Here is an 18266-nt window from a genome sequence, read left to right on the forward strand (position 1 = left end):
TACAGCCTTGAAGTCATTGAAGTCACTGCTAAGTCGCTGCTAAATCTTGCTTTTATGAGACAATTATGTCTAGTGTTTAAGCTCCTATTTCTTGAATTTTCTGCCACTTGTAAGCACAAACTTCCAAATAATGCACATCTAGATGTACAGCTCAAATTTACTCTGCCTGCAGCAGAAGTCTCTGACAGTGAATATGAAAGATAAAACTAACCAATCTGTAGTACTAAAGGAGGACATTTCCTTTACTGCTAAACTAGATCTTCACCTAAAGGGGAGCTGCTAATGATCATCTGTAAACTACTCTTTTTTTGGTAGAATTTACTTTATACTCCTTTTCTGAGATGTGTATTTCTCCCATAAAAATGATGTAATTATTTAATATAAGAGGAGAGGACATTTTTAATTGTAATAGTTTTATTGAATTAAGTGGAGCAGGTGAAGGGAGGAGAAGGGTATGGGGAAAAAATGAGAACCAAGATCTGTCATGTAAAGGTACAATCCCAATGATGAGCAGGTGAAGGGAGGAGAAGGGTATGGGGAAAAAATGAGAACCAAGATCTGTCATGTAAAGGTACAAGATCCCAATGATGAATGTAACTGTACTGTATACTTAAAAACTACCAATAAACTCAATAAAAAAGAAAAAAGAAGTTAACAGCCAAATCTTAATTTATCTACGTTGAGGGAAGACTAGAATAAATGGCCTTAAGCCAGAAGACTTAGTTCACATAAAAAGATTAATTTCCTGAGAGAAAGAATTATAGAACAGAAAAAAAAATTCTCTAGGGACAATGTTGAATCTCCTTAATGAAAGTTTTTTTAAAATAGATATTTCATGTAGATGTGAAGGCTCAGGCACTATATTTGGATTATATAGCAATTCAGAATCCATGCCAGACCTATCTTAAGAGAAAATTTATCTTCTTTGTAAACAGAAATTTAGAAAAATATCTAAGTATTAAAATAAAAGAGAAACAAATGCTTCTTAATCACAAATTCTAGAACACTTGTAGATATCATTTATCTATACAAAGCCATTGTTATAAAAAAAAACTCACTTTATTATTTGAGGAGGCAAAAAGAGAAAAAGTATGATCAAAGATCCTACTCAATCTCAATTTTCATAAAACCCTAATTTATTTGGCGAGAAAATGTCCAATGACTAATATATCTGAAAGTTAATTTATTTAGTTAAAAAAATAAATAAAAGCATTTTTTAGAATATAAGTACTTATCAGAATACAAGTCTTTGACTAATGGCAATTCCATAACCAAGAAAATTTTTTAAAAGACAAGTTTTAGATTAACAATTTTGCTATGTAAGTGTAGGACTAAATATAGATTATCCTAGTAAAAATACAATTAAAATTTATTGTGGGAGGGCATTAAACCTCCATTCACATGTATAATGACCAAAATATGGAATATTAATTTTGAAAAGCAAATGCAGTAATAGTTCATTTTTCCAGGGAAGTAACAAGGTTTGCTGACTTCATAATCTACATATATTGGTCTTTGATTTAGCAACATTTGTCAGCTGCTCACACAAGAGCAAGGCAAGAGGGCAATAATATGAGGAGTATGGTTAAAAAAAGACTTGGAAGCACTGTACAAACTAGAAACATTTTCAAGTTATTATAGGCCCATAGATGCTTAGCTTAGGGAGCAGACAGTTCTTTGCAGACATCAGAAAATGCTGTTTCTTTACCTGGCATTGCTGTAACATGTATATCTTACCCTAATGTATACTTACTTTCAGGAGCCCAGTGTTCCACACCAGACTAGAACTCCCTAGCCTTCTAGGAATGGAAGAAAACAAGTCTCATTATTAACAGACTCAAATACCAAACCCCTCTCTTGTTCTATAAAACACGGAGGGAGCTAAAGTTTCATTAAATTGGGCCATATTCTCCAGAAATAGAAAAGGAGAAAAAAAGATAAAACATCTCCAGGGAGATAAAGTGATCAAGTCTTATAGATTCATTTTTATATGTGTTGCATCTTCACTTAAGTCCAGCTTTGTCATAGAACAGACTTCACTGAAAAGATACGTTTATTTATTAGTATATATAACTTTCATCTGAGTGAATATCTGCTGAAAATGCTTTGTATGTTTTAAAGGAGAGACTATAACTAAAATAAAGCTACAAAAGATATTAAATACCATGAATTATTTACAAAATGATGATTTTCTTTGCTTACTTGTACTTGGCCTTTAAAGATTCCTATTAAAAATAGATTATAACTAGCCATTACCACAGCCTGGGCTTGACTTAAGGTTGGCTAAGAGAATAACATATTAAATAGCCTTCTGGAATGGAAACAGGACTATCACCTAGTTTAACTAAATATACCAACTCAGTATGATAAATGAGAAAATAATAGTTTGCTGTTTAAAATTAAAATCATATATGTATTAGAAAATTATTGTGGCCCTCAAAAAGGAAAAAACTATCATTGCTCCTGTATAAAGGAAATTGCACACACATATACACATTACTATATATTTATCCTAAAGTCTACTCTTTGGTACTTCAGAGTAAATTTAAAAATAAATCATTTTTTATGACTATGATGGGTCATGTTAATTCCACTATAATTTCTATGCAAACCTCCTATAAGCCAACAGAAAAAAATATTGGAAATTCTCTGCAGCGAAACAAAGATTAGGAATGCATGAGAATGCTGAGTGAGAAGCAACACTTGCTCTCAGTTTGAATGCAATTTTTTCCTAACTACAGGACTTTCCTACGTAATTATAAGATCCAACTACCAAGATCTGTTTTTGAAGAGCACCATCACACATCACAAGTACATCACAGTCGTACAGGACAGTCCTATTAAGCAAGACGAGAAGACAAGGCAGTATCCACATAACATCATTATTACCACTTTACTACACAAACTATGAGATTTTTAGAGCTTCACCCTGAATTACAGGTAGTAAAGGCTTGGGAGGCAAATAGTTCAGTTGGAATCCCAGTTTCAAATTACAGTTTCACCTTATGACTGTGAGAGACCTGAAGAAACTGCTTAATTTCACAATGTCTTAATTTCTACACCTATAAAATAGGAGTAATATAGTAACTGCCTCACAAATTCTAATAAAAATTAAACTTAGGTGACATATATAAAGCACTTTAAACGCTGCCTAAATATTATAAATACTCAAAAAATCTCAGGTATGATTATTAATAATTATTATCATGATGATGGTTTATTTCTCCTTTGATCCAGAAACCCAATTCTGAATATCTACCCTAAAGAAGTTATCCAAACTACAATAAGCCACCAAAATATTTTTCACAATGTTAATGACAATGGCAAAAAGTTAGATATCAGGAAATAGTTGAATAATATTTTCAAATATCCATTCAAAAAAACTATTACTCTATCACTAAAATATAAATTAAAGTAAAAATATAAATAATCATAGACAAATGACAGTGTGCTTATAGGAGTATACAAAGAGATAAAACAAGATATTAAACTATATATACATAGACCTTTTGCAAATGAGGAGACGGAGAGTTGGAAGGAGCAAGGAGGAAAGGAGAGAAAGGGGACAAAAAAAGAATTCAGATGTGTTATGTTCGCATGCCAACTCCCCACAGTAAATGTAATCATTATGTACTACAAACATATACTAATAAGGAAATGGAAAAAAATAAGAATCAAGATATATCATGCACAGGTATAAATTCCCTATGATGAATGTGGTTCTTATGTATGCCTAAAATGTACCAATAAACTTCATTTTTAAATGAACTAATAAAAATAAATAAAAACTGACACCACCCACCCCCTGGGCCTCTGAGCAACATGGGCCAGTAAGGAGCAGAGCCACATGAAGCTGAGCTGCTACCCCCACTCCCACCCCCTGGGCATCCAAGCAGCCCAGACCGGTGAGGAGTGGAGCTGAGCAGGAACCTGCAGCACACACAAACCCCCCAGCTGTGCCACTTCTGGCCTCCTGCTTGTGCCAGTACCTGGATCCACACCACAGAGGCAAAGGAAGTCATAAAGACCACTGTCCTGAGCTCCAGAAGATGAACAACAGAAAGAGGGCTTCTCTCAGGCCCCTTGAGGAAATATGAAGCCCAGTAGAAAAGTGAAGAGAATCTCTGCAATAAAGGCACACCAGACCTCCATAGCTGGTAAGTTGGAGGGATCACCACCTCCCATTAGAACCTGGACTATCCTCAGGGGAAGGGCAGCTGGACCCTGAATCATAAAATTGCAGAATTCAACCCTATAGGAGATCAGGGAGCTCAACTTGAGCCTTGCAGCCAGAAATCAGCCTGAACCTCAGGGGTCTGATGCTGGCTTGTTGAGACTGATCCACTTAGATCTGCACACTGCTAACCACATTGTCCATTGTGACAGCAGAGACATACCCTTAATGAGGCCTTTGATTTTTTTTTAAATTATTTTTTTCTTTTCCTTATCTTTAATTTTTAAATTTTTTCTATTTTTCAATTTTTTTCTTTTCTTCCTCTCACTCATTCTCTCTCATACATTGTTCATCTCCCTTTTTGTGCCTCTTCCTGACCTAATTCAGATTTCTTTCTTTTTCTTTTCTTCCCTCTTTTTCCTTCATTCCATTATGATTAGTTTCAAAGGCAAGTGAGTACAGTTTCTCGCTTCCCTATTGCTATTCTGTTGTTGTTCTTTTCTTTGTTCTTCCATTCTGCCTTTTCCTCTTGTCTTCAACAGTTTCCTAGAGTTTGCGTGATCTTCCTGTGTCCTCTGCCCTCACTTCTAACCTTTCCCTGTCTTTCTACCTACCTATCTCTCTCTCCCCAACTCTTTCTAAGTCCCCATCCAGAAGGGTAAAGTTGCTATATTGAAGAGTTTATTCACTATAAGCATATTTTGGGCTAGTCCTCAATTTTTATTTAATTTACATGCTAAAGATGATAGATTAATAATCAATACAAATTGTCATTTTCTAAGCTGTGCTTGATGCTACTGTACTGCTGATTATATCACATGGGCTAAGGTGTTGTGATTGATCTAATCAGTTGTCCTTCCTGGAATAATGAAAATGAGAGTATCTCAGAGTCAGAGACTAAAAACCTAAAGACCAGCTATATCTGCAAGATCAAAGTATTAGCCCAGGAATTAAGCCAGGGACAGTACCAAAAACAAAAATAGAAATGAGAAGACATTTAAGCAAGATACAAAAATAGACTTCCAGTTCACCAAAGGCAAATACTGGGGGAAATGAGGTGGAAAACTCTGATAATCAACTACCTGGAAACCCTGAACTGATAGCACAGGAAGGAACAAGAGATGAATGAGGCTCTAGAAAAATTCAAAACAGAAATAATTTCTCAGATATCTACAGAGATGGTGAAGAGAATGAAAAACATAATTAGAGATCTAGAACAGAAGCAGATAAAAAATAAATGAGTACAGGACCATGAGAGAAGCCATAAATGCCCACCATGGGAAAGAAATGGAATCCATGAAACACATTCAGATATCCAGGAGATTAAAAACTCTATAGAAAGTGCACAACAGACCAAGCCAATCTGAAGACAGAGTATCAGATATAGAAGACAGGATGGTGATCAGTAACCATGAAGAGAGAGATCTCTTTAAAATAGTAATGGACCATGAAATCAATCCAACAACACCTAGATGATGCAAAGAAGACTAATATAAGACTGGGAGGAGTCCATGAAAAAGCAGAAGAAAATCCAAATGACATAAAAATAAGAACCGTTCACAGAATTAATAAAGGAAAACTTCCCAAACAGAGTAAAGGAATTTGACATATAGATAAGTGAGGCATATAGAACTCCAACTAGCTGTGTAAAAAAAAAAATCTATACCTAGACATATAATAATCAAGATCCCAGAAACCCAACAAAAGAATAAAATACTACAAAGCAGTTAGAGAAAAGAAACAAATCACATGCAAAGGAAAGCCCATCAGAATCACAGCAGACTTTTCAACACAAACCCTAGTCAAGGAGAGCCTGGAATGAGGTATTTCAAGCCCTAAAAGAAAACAACCTCCAACCTCAACTGATGTATCCTGAAAAACTATCTTTCAAAATTGATGGGGAAATAAGATACTTCCTTGACAAGGAACACCTGAGAAACTGCATGAATACCAAACCAGCATTCCAAACAATTCTAAAAATTATCTTTCAAAGAGACAATGAAGTTCACAACTCCATGAGACCCAACAGAGCAAATCCAACAGGCAAGGCAAAAAATTAAAGAGGGGGGAGGCAGGTTAAAAAGAGCCAACAACAGAAAATAACATGACAATGATAAGTCAATACATATCAGTTATAACCATCAATGTTAATGGCTTCAATTCACCAATCAAAAGAAATACACTGGCAGAATGGATTAAGAAGCAAAATCCAACAATGTGCCCTATACAAGAAATGCACCTAGTTCAAAAAGAAATTCGTAGACTGAAAGTAAAAGGATGGAAAATAGTACTCCATCTGACAGGAACTGGAAAAAAAAAGCAGGGGTAGATTTCTTATTTGCAGACAAAGTATATTTCAGACCAAAAATAATTAAGAGAGACAAAGAAGGTCACTACATCCTTATAAAGGGTACAATCCAAGAGGAAGAGATGACAATCATAAATATATATGCACCAAATACTAATGTTCCCAATTATACAAGACATATATTAATGGATATGCAAAACCAAATGAGCAGTAATACAATAATAGTGGGGGAATGTCAATAACCCAATGTCACAAATAGATCATCTAGACAAAAAAAATCAACAACAAAGTACTAGAACTGAACCAAGCTTTTGAAAAAATGCACTTGAGACATCTACAGAGTATTCCACCCCACAAAATCAGAATATACATTCTTTTCAGTTTCACACAGGTCATTCTCCAAAATATAGCCTACATACTATTAGCTCATATAATGCTTTAGTAAATGCAAAGGAATGGAAGTCATCCATTACCTAATGGATAATGGAAGTTATATACATTATCAGACCATAGTGCAATTAAATTGGAGATCAATAGCATAAGAAACCACAAGAACTTCACAAACATAGAAATTGAATACAATCAATGGCTCACAGAGGAAATTGAAGAAGAAAGACAGTTTTTACAAATAAATGATAATACCAATAAAACATACAGGAATCTATGGGTCACAATGAAAGAAGTTCAACAAGGGAAATTCATAGCAGTAATTGCCCACACTAAGAAAACAGACTGAGCTCAAATAAACAGCCTGACACTGAATCTTAAGCTCCTAGAAAAAGAGCAACACAAACCCAAAGCTCATACAAGGGAAGAAATTATAAAGATCAGAGCAGAAATCAATGCAATGGAGACTAAGAGAATGATATAAAAAAAAATCAACAAATCAAAGAGTTGGTTTCCCAAAGAATAAATAAAATCAATAAACTATTGGCCAATATATGAAAAAAAGGAAAGAAAAGGCTCAAATCCATGCAATTAGGAACAACAAAGGTGAAGTTACAACAGATCCACCAGAAATCCAGAGGATCATCAATACCTACTTCAAAAACCTGTATTTGAATAAAAAGGAAAACACAGAAGAAATGGACAGATTTCTAGAAACATATGAATTATCAAAGTTGAATCAAGAATATATAAAAATTCTAAAAACACCAATTACAATCAGTGAAATTGAAAATGAAATTAAAAATTTACCAACAAAGAAAAGCCCAGGTCCTGATGCCTTCACTGCTGAATTCTACAAGACATTTACAAGAAGAATTATTGCCACTACCCTTTAAAGATTTCAATAAAATTGAAAGGGAAGCAATACTTTCAAATTCATTCCTGGAAGCAAGTGTTACTTTGATGCCAAAACCAGGGAAAGACCCAACCAAAAAAGAGAACTACAGGCCAATCTCCCTAATGAACATAGATGCAAAAATCCTCAATAACATATTGGCAAAGAGAATGCAGAAAGTCATAAAGAAGATCATACACCCCGACCAAGTCGAATTTGTCCCAGGGATGCAAGGATGGTTCAACATACATAAATCAATAAGTGTATTACACTATATTAACAGAGTCAAGAACAAAAAGCATATCGTCACCTCAATAGATGCAGAAAAAGCATTCAACAAAATTCAACACCCATTCTTGAAAAAAACACTGCAGAAAAATGGATTAGATGGTCTTTATCTCAACTTGATAAAGGCTATCTATGAAAAACCAACTGCCAACATCATATTACATGGCCAAAAACTAAAAACCTTTAAGGCTAAAATCAGGAACAAGGATGACCACTATCACCACTAATGTTCAATATAGCTTTGGAAACATTAGCCACAGCAATTAGACAAGAGAAATAAATAAAATGAATAAAGATAGGAAAGGAAGAAGTTAAACTGTCACTATTTGCTGATAGATGATACTCTCCATAGAAGACGCAAAAAACTCTGCCAAAAGACTTCGAGATTTAATTGACAGATTCAGTAGAGTAGGTGGATATAAGGTCAACCCTCAAAAATCAATAGCCTCCTTGTACACAAATAACAGACTCACTGAGAGAAATTAGGGAAACAATTCCTTTCACAATACCATTCAAAAAAATGAAAGATCTGAGGAATAAATCTAACAAAGGAAGCAAAAGACCTCTATGTTGGGAAATACAACACTCTGAAAAAAAAGAGATAAAAAATGGAAAGACATCCCTTGTTCCTGAGGAGGAAGAACCAATATAGAGAAAATGGCAATACTTCCAAAACTACTATACAAACTCAATTACAATCCCGATTGAAACTCTAACAGTATGTTTCACAGAACTAGAGAAAACAATCCAAAAATTTATTTTGAACCAGAAGAGATCTAGAATAGCAAAAGCCACTCTAGGCAACAGAGACATGACAGGGGGTATCACAATTCCCAACTTGAAACTATACTGCAAAGCCACTGTGACAAAAACAGCATGGTACTGGCAAAGAAACAGACCAAAGGATCAGTGGAACAGATTAGAAGATGTAGAAACAACTCCAGACATACTCACCCACATAAACTTTGACAAAGGAGCCAACCATCCTCACTGGAGGAAAGATAGGCTCTTTAATATTGGAAAAACTGGATTTCAACCTGCCAAAGATTAAAACTAGACTCCTATCTTTCACCATGCAGTAAACTAAAATCAAAGTGGATTAAAGATCTAAATATTAAAACAAAAACACTAAACTTGCTGGAAGATAGGTAGATCTCTCAAAGACAATGGCATAGGAAAAGACCTTATGAACAAATCCTCAGTAGCACAGGAACTAGCACAAAGAATCAACAACTGGGATCTCATCTTATTAAAAAGCTTCTGCACTACAAGAGAAACCACCAACAGAGCAAAAAGACAACCTACAACGTGAGAAAAAAAAATGTATCAGCTGTTCCTCAAAGGTTTATTATCTAGAATATATAAAGAACTCAAAAAAATCAGACCCCCCAAATATAAAGACCCAATTCAAAAATGGGCATCTGAAATAAACAGACATTTCTCAGACAAACAAGTAAAAACAGCAAATAAACGTATGAAAAAATGTTCAATATCACTGTTCATTCCAGAGATGCAGATGAAAACAATGCTGAAATTCCACCTCATCCCTGAAAGAATGGCTGCTATCTGGAAATCAATAAATAAGAAATGCTGTCAGGGCTATGCGGGGAAAGGAACCCTTCTTCATTGTTGGTGGGAGTGCAGACTGGTGCAACCACCGTGGAAATCAATACAGAGATATACCTCAAAGAACTAGGATTGGAGGTTCCATTTGACCCAGCTATTCCTCTGCAGGGTATCTTCCCAAAAGAATCACACCACAGTGATATATGCACACCCATGTTTATAGCAGCACAGTTTGTAATAGCTAAAACTTGGAAATAACCCAATTGCCCATCAACTGGAGATTGGATAAAGATGTGGATTTTTTATAAAATAGAGTATTACTAAGCCATAAAGCACAAGAAACTAGAGACATTAATAGTTAAATGGATGCACACTGAGGCCATACTGTTAAGTGAAATAAACAGGACACAGGTGTAAATGCCAAATAGTTTCTCGGGTGTGAAAAACTAAAAGTGCAAATAAGGTTCAAATTGTATAATTAATAATGTGAAATAGGAAGAAAACAGCTAAAGAAGTAGGAGAATGTTGAAGGGGTAGTTGAAAGGAAAGAAGGGAAAAGAAAAAAATATGAGAAATGTAAAAACATAGAAACAAAGTCTTTGCAAATAGGGAAGGGTGGAGCGGGTGAAGGTAGGGCAGGAGAATAGGGAAAAAATAAGAAACAAGATACATCATGTAAAGGTACAAGATCCTAATGATGAATGTAACTGTATTATATACCTAAAATGTACCAATAAATTTAATGGAAAAATAAATAAATAATAAAGATCAAATGTACATTATTACAACTATATAAAATTTCAAATGCATATAAAAATGATCAGCACATAATACACCAAAATCATAACAGTGAGTATAACAGGGTGATGAGATTTAGAGTGATTTTTTTTCTTTTTTATACTGTTATATATATTACTCTTATGATTTTTAAAATAATTTATTTTAAATTTTTTACCTGTTGCAGTTATCAAATATTCATTAAGTAGTATCATTACAATAAAAGATAAACCACACAAAATATAGTCCCAAAATGTTTAAAACCAAAACACAAATTAAGAATTTTAAAAAATCAAATGTTTGTCTTAGTAAAAAAATTACTTTTTCAAAACTGAGTCACTAATGAAGGGATCACACATATCTAAGACTGAATGATATTAAAGATTTGTAATATTTAAATTAACTCTCAAGGTAATGAACCATATTTTAAAATTTCTTCATTATTTTATGAAATAATTTAAGAGAACTAAAACCGTTATGCAGCATATCAGTATTGAAAAAGCTGCCCTTTCTAACAACATCTACAGGTAACAAAGTAAAATAATATATTAAAAAAGCCTTTCTATTTGAATAAGCCAGAGATTATGCATATAATATATATTTTCCTTTTTTTTTTTTTTTTGAGACAGGGTCTCTCTATGTAGCTGAGACTGACCTGGAACTCACTATATAGCCCAGGTTGGTCTCAAACTCACAGCGATCCTCCTGCCTCAGCCTCCCGAGTGCTGGGATTACAGGCATGCGTCACCACGCCTAGCTTCATTACTTTAAAAGATGTCCATGTAGAAAAGTATTTTGCAAATAATATTTTACATTATTACAGTAATGTTTTACATTAACGGAAATAATGTTTTGCAAATTGAGGAACTAATGGGCAATGAACACTTTATGACTCATAAATGACTAAGCATAAGGGAGAAACAACACAAATTTACAAGTACACTCACTACTGTCCAATTTATGCTCTTCCAGCCAACAGTACCACACTAGGAACCACTTTGGAGCCACTGCAAGCCAGAGTTCCTCAAAGAGCAGCATCACTGGATGTACCCTCTCCCTGTTAAGGAAGCAAGCAATATGCCTTGCTTCAAATTATGTCCAGTAATTAAATTTTAAAAGCTACTTTTCTGCTCATAAAAAGCAAAGTCAGGCAGAGTGGCACATTCCTATAATCTCAGCCTTCTAGGAGTCTAAGGCAAGAGGATCACGAGTGTGAACCCAGTTTGGGCAACTCACCAAGAACCTATCTTAAAATAAATAAATACATAAAAATAAATTTTTAAAAAGCAAAGAGACGAGCTGGGGATTTAGCTCAGAGGTACCACGCCTGCCTTGCGAGCACAAGGTCCTGAATTCGATCCCCAGTACCAGAAAAATTAATTAATTAATTTAATTTAATAAAAAAGCAAAGGGAGGCAAACAGGACTCTGAAGGCAACCAGACACTAAGACAATCACATGAATTCAAGGTCAGCCTGTGTCCTCATAGAGAGTTCAAGGCTAGCCTGAGCTACATAGTAAGACTCTTATCTCAAAAAAACAAAATTAAAAAAAAAGAATATCGAAATATAGATAGTACTCAAATATGAAAAAAGTGCACGGCCTTTTAGAAAGATCACTATTAAAGAAAGCCCATTCTAAACAAATGGGACTACCTGCCTCTCTTCCAACTGGACCTGCATTTTATTTCCTCTAAACCATTTCCACATGTAATCTCATCTTCCCTTCTTCCTTCCACTCAATCTGTCTACTGCAATGCTAGGATAAAACCAAATATCAGTGCAACCTCAAAATTATACATGATCCCCAAGTTTCCAGAGACAGGCCATCACACCGATAGGTAGTATGCATCTTGTAGCTCCACTAAATACAACTACATTTGGTAGCTCTATTGTTTATAAAAATCTCATCTCATTAAAAAAAAAAAAAAATCTCATCTCTCCAAATGGAATACTCTCTGAGGGCAGAGAATATGCCAGTTTATCTTTGGACATGACAAAGAGCACAGCCCTATTTTCCCCATGTAGTGGACTATAAGAAAATGTCAGCTTTGTTGAGCTGGATTTTTTAATAAGCTGTTCAGAAGAGGCACCAAGGTCAGCAGTCAGCCTCCTACATTTACCTACAAAGAGGTTCCAAAAAACAGAAGAGGGGACTTCATTGAAACAACAATGTTTTTGCAGAAAGTTTAATGTACCATTTAAACCAAAATCATCTAAATTTTCTCTTAACCCACAGGCATCTGTCCAACTAAATCGCTAGACCACTTGTTTATTTATAATGTAGGAATCACTTGCTAACCTCAAATGTAACATCTGAAAAGCTGATCACTGTGCCACTCATAATTTACTTACTTATAACAATATCTTATCTCTGAAGAATTCAATGAAATTTACATAAATACATGTAATAAAGCAAGATAAATGATTTATGTAAAGGAGAAAAAGAAAAATGAGACAAAGGAAAATTGAATGTAGGAACAATAAGCTTTCCTAGAAGTGAGGCTTATGTATTGAATGCATGTCTTCTATAAAAATGTGCATATTTCCTAGATATAGGTCAAAAGTTTGTCTCTTAATACTTTCCAAAAAGGCACAGACTAACTCAATCTTACATAATTCAGTATCCTTAAGATAAAAACAAAAGGTATTAGAGTACTATTTCTCTCTTCATCTTCATAAAGAAGATACTATAAAATGTAGCCATGTCCATAACAAGACCCTTGCAGTTGATTTGTCAGAGAGCTCTGGAAGAGCATTTCTCATAACAACTATCACAAGCAAAGTGACAGGGCCAAAAATCAAGTAAATCCAAAGATGGAGAAGAAGGGAGGGGAATACCAAGGAATGGGTTCACATACACAGCTCCATGAAAGTCTAACTTCACCAGAAAAAAAGATTTAATTTTATCTAAACTAACTTTAAATATAGAGGTTTCAGGCCTTTTAAGCTGTAAATAATGCTTAATGTGCATGTCCATTTTTTTCATGAGGGATATGTCTGTAGTTTTTAAAACATTCTCAAAGGGGCACATAACTCAACAAAAGTTAAGAACCACTGATCTTCTAAACAAGACTGCATACATGTGTCCTTCAGGTCAAGCTCCAAAAGCAGTTTCTCTTCTGAGGCTGGGAAATGTTGAACCTCAAGATGCCAGCCCTTGACAAGCACCTGAAGTACTGTTTTGTTCTTTCATATAAAATGTGGAACTTTTTCAAGCTGTGTGGCAACTGTCAAGATATATACAACCTTTAATACAATAACACCCATATGGAGCACAAAACAATCTATTCTAGAGAGCTATCAGGCGTGAACAAAGGCAAAGCTGCCCCAAAGAAGTGGTGATGTTTCTTCTGAATAGTATTTTTAAAATTATAAATCACCATAAACCAAACATTTTCCTACATAAACTTATTTTTGAACTTTGAAGATAAACTTTCCATACTGATAAAAATCTAGGCTTCTTTTCTAACCTTTTGTTGTTTTAATTTATGCAACAAAACAATCACTGCCATAGCTGTAGACATATACGCATACAGTCTACCACCTATTGGTACTATTGTGGGTAAGAGCTTCAAGGGAAGAAGCTGGCCTACAGAACTGTGGAAACACACTCTTTAAGATCTCACATCTAAGTAAAGTTACAGTCATCCAGAATCTAGTCTTCGGCATAACAAATTCAGAGATACGTATTTATCCCCAAAGAACTAACAATGCTAACCCTACTCACTAAAAGGCTGAAGTACAAATCAGGATAGCAACGTATTGATCACTTTTCACTCATAATTAAATTTGCACTTGATGCCATGATACTGCTTTCTCAATGCCTCAGTATATAAATCGAATTCAGAATTAGTAAACAGAAGTTTGCCAACAGAACAAACAGAGAAAGTTTGGGAATACCTAATGAATTATCCATGTTCAAGATATATCTTTGTAGTGACCAAAGTTGTGGTTCTCACAAGTAGCTTTTCTCTCAACACACAGACTTCTTGGTCACTGAGCTTTCTTCTTTCATATCCTTCTCTCCATTAAGTATTTCTCTAGTCAGGGTATAATACAACTGATGAAGGTGTGCTTCATAGGCATTATTATCTTCATGTTTTAGTTAAGACACTCCCAGAGCAATTTACCCAAGGTCACAGCTAGTACATGGCAGAGCACACATTTAAAGGCAAAAATCAAGTCAAAGCCTATGCTATAATCTTGTACTAAATGATGTCTTCTTGATGTTTTGCCCTGGACCTCCCACCTCCCAGTGTGATTTAAATGCTCCTCCTCTGTGTTCCCTTAACACCATAAACACAGCATGGTTGTAATTTTTGGTAAATGGATCTATAGATTCTCTCACTAAATTAAAACTTTTTGATGACAGAAGCTCTCTCTCCGTAACCCTTGCATCCCTAGAGCACTAGATACTAGCCAAATATTCAAACTAATTTATCCAATGGTTAAATATAAAGACCAACAAACTAAAGGTCTAAAACTAGCCGGGCTTAGCAGGTCACAACTTCTCCAAATATCAATAACTGATCTTTTTAAAAAAATAGTATGAAATGGATATACAAAACAAAATGGATATAACAAGGATACACAAGGTTCCTTCTGGATGTAAAAATCATTATAATTATAAATGGGCCCTGGTATTTTATGGCCTATCTTATCAGTGTGAATTATTAAAAATAAAATTCAACACCTTATTTATCTTCTGTATCGTTCTGAGACAGTTTGTATGTGCACACTGGCATGTACGCCTATATTTATACATATTTATAGAGTATAGAAAAAGATTTATCTTTCTCAAAGGAGATAACTATCACCTATAACAAAATCAAACAGTGGCACCCTCCTCTGGTCAATGTTAAAGGAACTAAGCCTCACAAAAGACAAGAATGTGTGGGATTTTCTTTGAAGGATATATAAAAGAAAAGCAAGAAATAAATAACCCAGCAGTGTTCATTATCACACTCCCAGTAGCAATTAACTCCTTTTGTAGCACTTTCTTTATGTTGCCCTAAAACCAAGCCAGAATAAATGAACTGACTGTACATGGTAGGAGGTTATAGAAAGGATAATTATTCTATTTTCAAGTATACTATCAATTATTTTACTAACAACAAGCTTTTTAACACAAGGCACAATGAAAAGCATTTCATAGTCTGGCTAAAAATAATCATCTTTTCATTTAAATATTTAAAAATTTATGAAAAGCCAATTACATGTAAAATATCTTTAGTTTATCAAAAGCATTTATCACACCCCTTTTCTGGATGATATATTTACTAGATAGTACTGTAAATACTTCGATCTGAAACACATTTGGGCCTCCAACTTTCAAATATTAGAAAAATCAACTTAAAGAAAAAAGCATTTTTAAATAACTATCACACAAGCATGCTGAAAACATGCCAAGGTATCATACACAACCACAACTTGAAGTTTTATGACTTTAACATTACATCTAAACCTTTAAATTAAAAATAAAACTGCTTTCTAACACCAGAATCAGATTATGATTAGCCAACAATTTTAATATAAAAATATATAGTACAAGCTTATTAAATGATTTACAAATGAGAGAATCTCGGCTTTCTTTACTCTCACTGAATCTACGCACATAAAATGAAAATGCGGAAATTATGACTCAAGAAAACAAAATCACTCAGAGTGGCAATCTTGTCATTCAGGTATATTTTTAACCAAACAATGTCTCTTCCCTCGATTGTCTTTCATCTTCTCCGTGGTCGAGGGAAGGGGGAGCCGCACATCACACAAAAGTCTATAAAATTACTAGAGAGAAACTTTCATTCTGAAAGATTATAAAAAGACTAGGGTGGATGCAAATCAGCAAAAATCATTTTCAGTTCTATCAAGTAACTTTTGCTACTGTTTCTCATTCTCGGCAAAGTTGTTTCATAAGGTGGGTAGACACAGTACTATGGAGAGCTCTGCAGATGGTAGGTGGAAAATGCAGATAAGATAACCAATTGAAAGTTTCTCAATGTTTACCCAAAACCAAGGCCAAAGAACAAGCAAACACCTGAAAGAGAATAACATTCCCTACAGTTCCCTACAGCTCACCCACACAGCAGAGGACAGGGTTTTTTAAAAAGGAAGAAAAAAGGAGCAAGATGCAATGTAACTTTGTTACCAACTGTCCACCGGGGAGAAATTGGGTGCCTGGCTGGGTACCCTCGGGAGCACGGCGAAAGGACATTTACAACTCACTGCTCCCCCGGCCCATGACCAAGTAGAAAGGCCAGCCATCTCAGGACCTGCAGGAACCCAGAGCCCTAGCTGGCAACAGGGGTGCGGCACATATGTGCGAGAGACACCTAAGCTGGCCTTTAGCCTCATATTCTGCTCCAGGATGAACCCCAAAGTAATTTAGGCGAAACGAGCTATTTGCGCCCCCATGCTGGCCAGGGCGCAGGAGTGAGGTCGAGACAGCGGCTGTAGTGCAGATGCAGCATATCTGCAAAGCCAATTTCGGTCCCGCGCTGCGATCCAGCTAAACACCCTCGGTCCGCAAAGTGCCCCTGTCAGAGGGCTCGCTATCATCTGCAAAGTTGATGGAGTTGGTAAGAAGCACAGAACTGCCCCCAGGGCAAAGGCGAAAGTCACAGCTGCTTCCTTCACCCTCGGGCAGGGGGCGGGGGGGGGGACTCGCACTACCCCTGCAGATTTTGGTCCCTTTACCTAAGAGGGTATCAAAGAAATGGTCTTCCTTCGTTGCGGCTAATTTGGTGTCAAATCCTAGAAAAGGTCACTGAGGCCCAGAGCCAAAGTTCACTGGAAATACCATTGGTTCTACCTGAAAAACAAGCACAGTCCTACGCTGGGTTCGGGCCTTGGAAATCTCATATTAAAACAATTTGGGGTGAATGACTCTACTCTAAACTGGACCCTCTGCCCCAAGAGCGCTCCATCCAGAAGCAGTTTGGTTATTTGAGTCCCGTTCTCCCAGACACCACGCCCCACTCCCCAGCTTCTACCCTGACGCCCACGCGACGTCCTGCTCTTACACACACACACACAGGTGACTCCTACCTCGCCGCCGTGACCATCGAAGATCCCGAAGATGGACGGGTGCGTCTTGTTGGCCAGGTCCGTAAGAACTTCGAAGCGGTCCTCCATGTGGTCTCTCCGGCCCTGGATGGAGTACACAGCCACGTTATGGCTCTTGAACTCCCAGGTCTTGGAAAACTCGGCCTCCAGAACGTCAAGCCCTCCAAGTCGATCGTTCTGCATGATCTCAGCCACCTTGCCCTTCACCATCTTCACGGCGTCCCGGCTGGACTTGACGATGGTCTTCACTTCGTCCGTGTGGAAGAAGTAACTCCACAGTGCCAAGCTGATGCACAGCAGGAAAAGCGTCTCGGGTCTCAGCAAGAAGTACCGCATGATGCGACCCAGCAGAGAGAGCAAAGTCATTGTATCCTCTATCATTTATTATCACTAGACCCCAACCACCAGCAGCGACGCGCGCCCCGAAGGCTCGCCGGGTCCCGAGCACTGCAGGGACTGCAGGCGGGAGGGAGGCGGAGCAGCAGCCGAGGTGGGGAGGGTTCACAGGATTATCTTGGGAATAAAATGGAATTTATAGAGGATGACTTTAGAAGATACTTTTACACTGGTGACATTTTCCATAAAAGTTTAGTTTCTAAATCTGGTTTGACCAAGGATATTGCCAGATGCCCATGGCATGGCAAACGCACCATATTCTGCCACAAACGTGTTTTACATCAACTTGCATTGTTCTAGATGACTCTGCTGCTACAGAGAAGTAAATGGTGGTAACATACTTTCCTTCCAGATTCAACTTTGAGGGGAATCCTGCACATTTTACCAAACACTTTACATTTCTATGTGT

At 36.3% G+C, this 18266-nt stretch overlaps 1 protein-coding gene across 1 annotated transcript in view; it reads right to left on the reverse strand.

Moving 5' to 3' along the window:
- Ppm1l (protein phosphatase, Mg2+/Mn2+ dependent 1L) overlaps window positions 1-17953 on the reverse strand; it is a 296099-nt gene extending 278146 nt beyond the window's left edge. The window contains exon 1 of the mRNA XM_010623180.2: window positions 17444-17953. Within this exon, the coding sequence (XP_010621482.1) occupies window positions 17444-17842 (399 nt within the window). The 5' untranslated portion in view covers window positions 17843-17953. The remainder of the gene's footprint in view (window positions 1-17443) is intronic.
- Window positions 17954-18266: the final 313 nt, after the last annotated feature.

The sequence above is a fragment of the Fukomys damarensis genome, unplaced genomic scaffold, assembly GCF_012274545.1.
Source record: "Fukomys damarensis isolate Sample0158 unplaced genomic scaffold, DMR_v1.0_HiC HiC_scaffold_37, whole genome shotgun sequence".
Taxonomy (NCBI): domain Eukaryota; kingdom Metazoa; phylum Chordata; class Mammalia; order Rodentia; family Bathyergidae; genus Fukomys; species Fukomys damarensis.